General features: G+C 63.2%; 1 protein-coding gene across 2 annotated transcripts in view; it reads right to left on the bottom strand.

Annotated features, from left to right (window-relative positions):
- The window catches only part of PLEKHJ1 (pleckstrin homology domain containing J1), a 6,080-nt gene that overhangs the window by 3,726 nt on the left and 807 nt on the right, over window positions 1–1,547 (bottom strand). Inside the window, exons 3-6 of one of the 2 annotated variants that reach the window (XM_021705284.2) lie at window positions 1,342–1,408; window positions 429–519; window positions 290–353; window positions 16–216 (exon numbers count right to left, since the gene is read on the bottom strand). In XM_021705284.2, the coding sequence (XP_021560959.1) occupies window positions 151–216; window positions 290–353; window positions 429–519; window positions 1,342–1,408 (288 nt within the window). In that variant the 3' untranslated portion in view covers window positions 16–150. Of the gene's footprint in view, window positions 1–15; window positions 217–289; window positions 354–428; window positions 520–1,341; window positions 1,409–1,547 lie in introns of those variants that run through there. The other variant, XM_044917535.1, reaches the window with a different exon arrangement.

Raw genomic sequence — 1,547 nt, 5'->3', positions numbered from 1 at the left:
TCAGTGGGTTGTTTCTCCAACCTGCCCCTGCCCACCCCTACCGATCTTGGGTTTTTGAAGTCTTTAAGCCAAACATCTGCTGCAGCAAATCCAGGCTTGACCAGGAAACCCAGGGCCTGGAGAGGATGGGGCGGGGGGGTTGTTCCAGACTCAGGCCTTCAAGCCACCCAGCTGGAACCTGGCCTCCTCAGATATGCCGAACTGCTCCAGGGGGTCCTGTGTGGGTGAACGGGCAGCATGAGCCCACGCCCCTGCCCCCACCCCCGGCTCCCCTGGACCCTCTGTGTACCTTGCCAGTCATCTTCTGGATCTCATTCCTGTAGAATATGAGGCTTCTCCGCATGAACTCGTAGCTGGGGGAGAAAGTGGCGTATGCTCACAGAGCCCTGCTGTGCCCCAGACCCCCCCCAGGCAGGCCCACACCCCACCTGGCTCGCCGCAGAGCCCCCATCCACTCCTGACACTGCTCCTCACTGCAGCACTCAAAGTGATACTTCCTCTCCGGGTCCTCCATGAAGCCTGCAGAGGGAGAAGCCCCCGTCTGTTCCCACCCACTGCCCGCCCCCCCAGCCCGCCCCAGGACTCAGCTTCCTCTTGCCTCCGTCCTAAAGTGTCCCCTCCTCCAGTCCCAGCCCAGACTCATCGCCTCCCACCAGTTGTGCTGTGGACTGAATTGTGTCCTCAGAACAGAATGTTCAAGTCCTAATCCCTAGAACCTAATAATACGACCCTATTTGGAGTCAGGACGGTTACAAGTGCAATTACTTAATGGATCAACCTGAAAAGAGTTGGGTACCAAACCTAATCCCATTAGTGTCCTTGTAAAAAGGGGAAATTTGAACACAAACACGCAGAGGATGAACCACACGCACATGGGAGACTACAGGATTGACTCTACAAAGGTATCGGGCACCTCGGGCTGCTGGCGACCCCCGGGAGCCAGGATCGCCTGGTAAAGTTTCCCTGGCAAGGAACCACCCCCGCAGACACCCTGTTGTCGGACTCCTGCCCTCCTGGACTCGGGGAACACACATTTCTCTCGTTTGAGCGCCACACCAGAAAACCAGCACAAACTCCGCCTTCCTCTGCTGACTCGACGCTCTCAAGACAACCCGGAGGATCCTCCCCAGCGCCCAGAACCCGGCCGGGCACCCGAACAGTGCAGTGCTCCCCAACAAGACAGAAAGTCCTAGGGCACCTGCGGCGGCAGCTAGCAAGTGGTTACGCCCCGGGGGAAGAGCCCGGCCCGCCCTCCGGCCGCCCGGGGCAGTGGACTTTGCCTCCGCGCAGACAGACGCGGCGACCGGGCCCGGGAGGGGCAGGCCCGGGGCCGGCACTCACTGATGGAGAAGCCGCTGGGCTCCTCCTGGGTGACTCTGCAGCGCTCCAGCAGCAAGGCTCCGACGGGCTGCGGGCAGAGAGGCGCGAGGGGGCCGGTGAGGGCGGGCCTCCGCGGGGACCCCGGCCCCCGCCTCGGCCCCGCGCCCCCAACCCGCCCCCGCCCTCGGCCGGGCCCCCGACCCCAGCCCGGCCCCGCCCCCTCCGGG

This window comes from Neomonachus schauinslandi, chromosome 1 (assembly GCF_002201575.2).
Source record: "Neomonachus schauinslandi chromosome 1, ASM220157v2, whole genome shotgun sequence".
Lineage (NCBI taxonomy): Eukaryota > Metazoa > Chordata > Mammalia > Carnivora > Phocidae > Neomonachus > Neomonachus schauinslandi.
The sequence above is the reverse complement of the archived record's forward strand: the minus strand, read 5'-3'. Positions and strand labels throughout refer to the sequence as shown.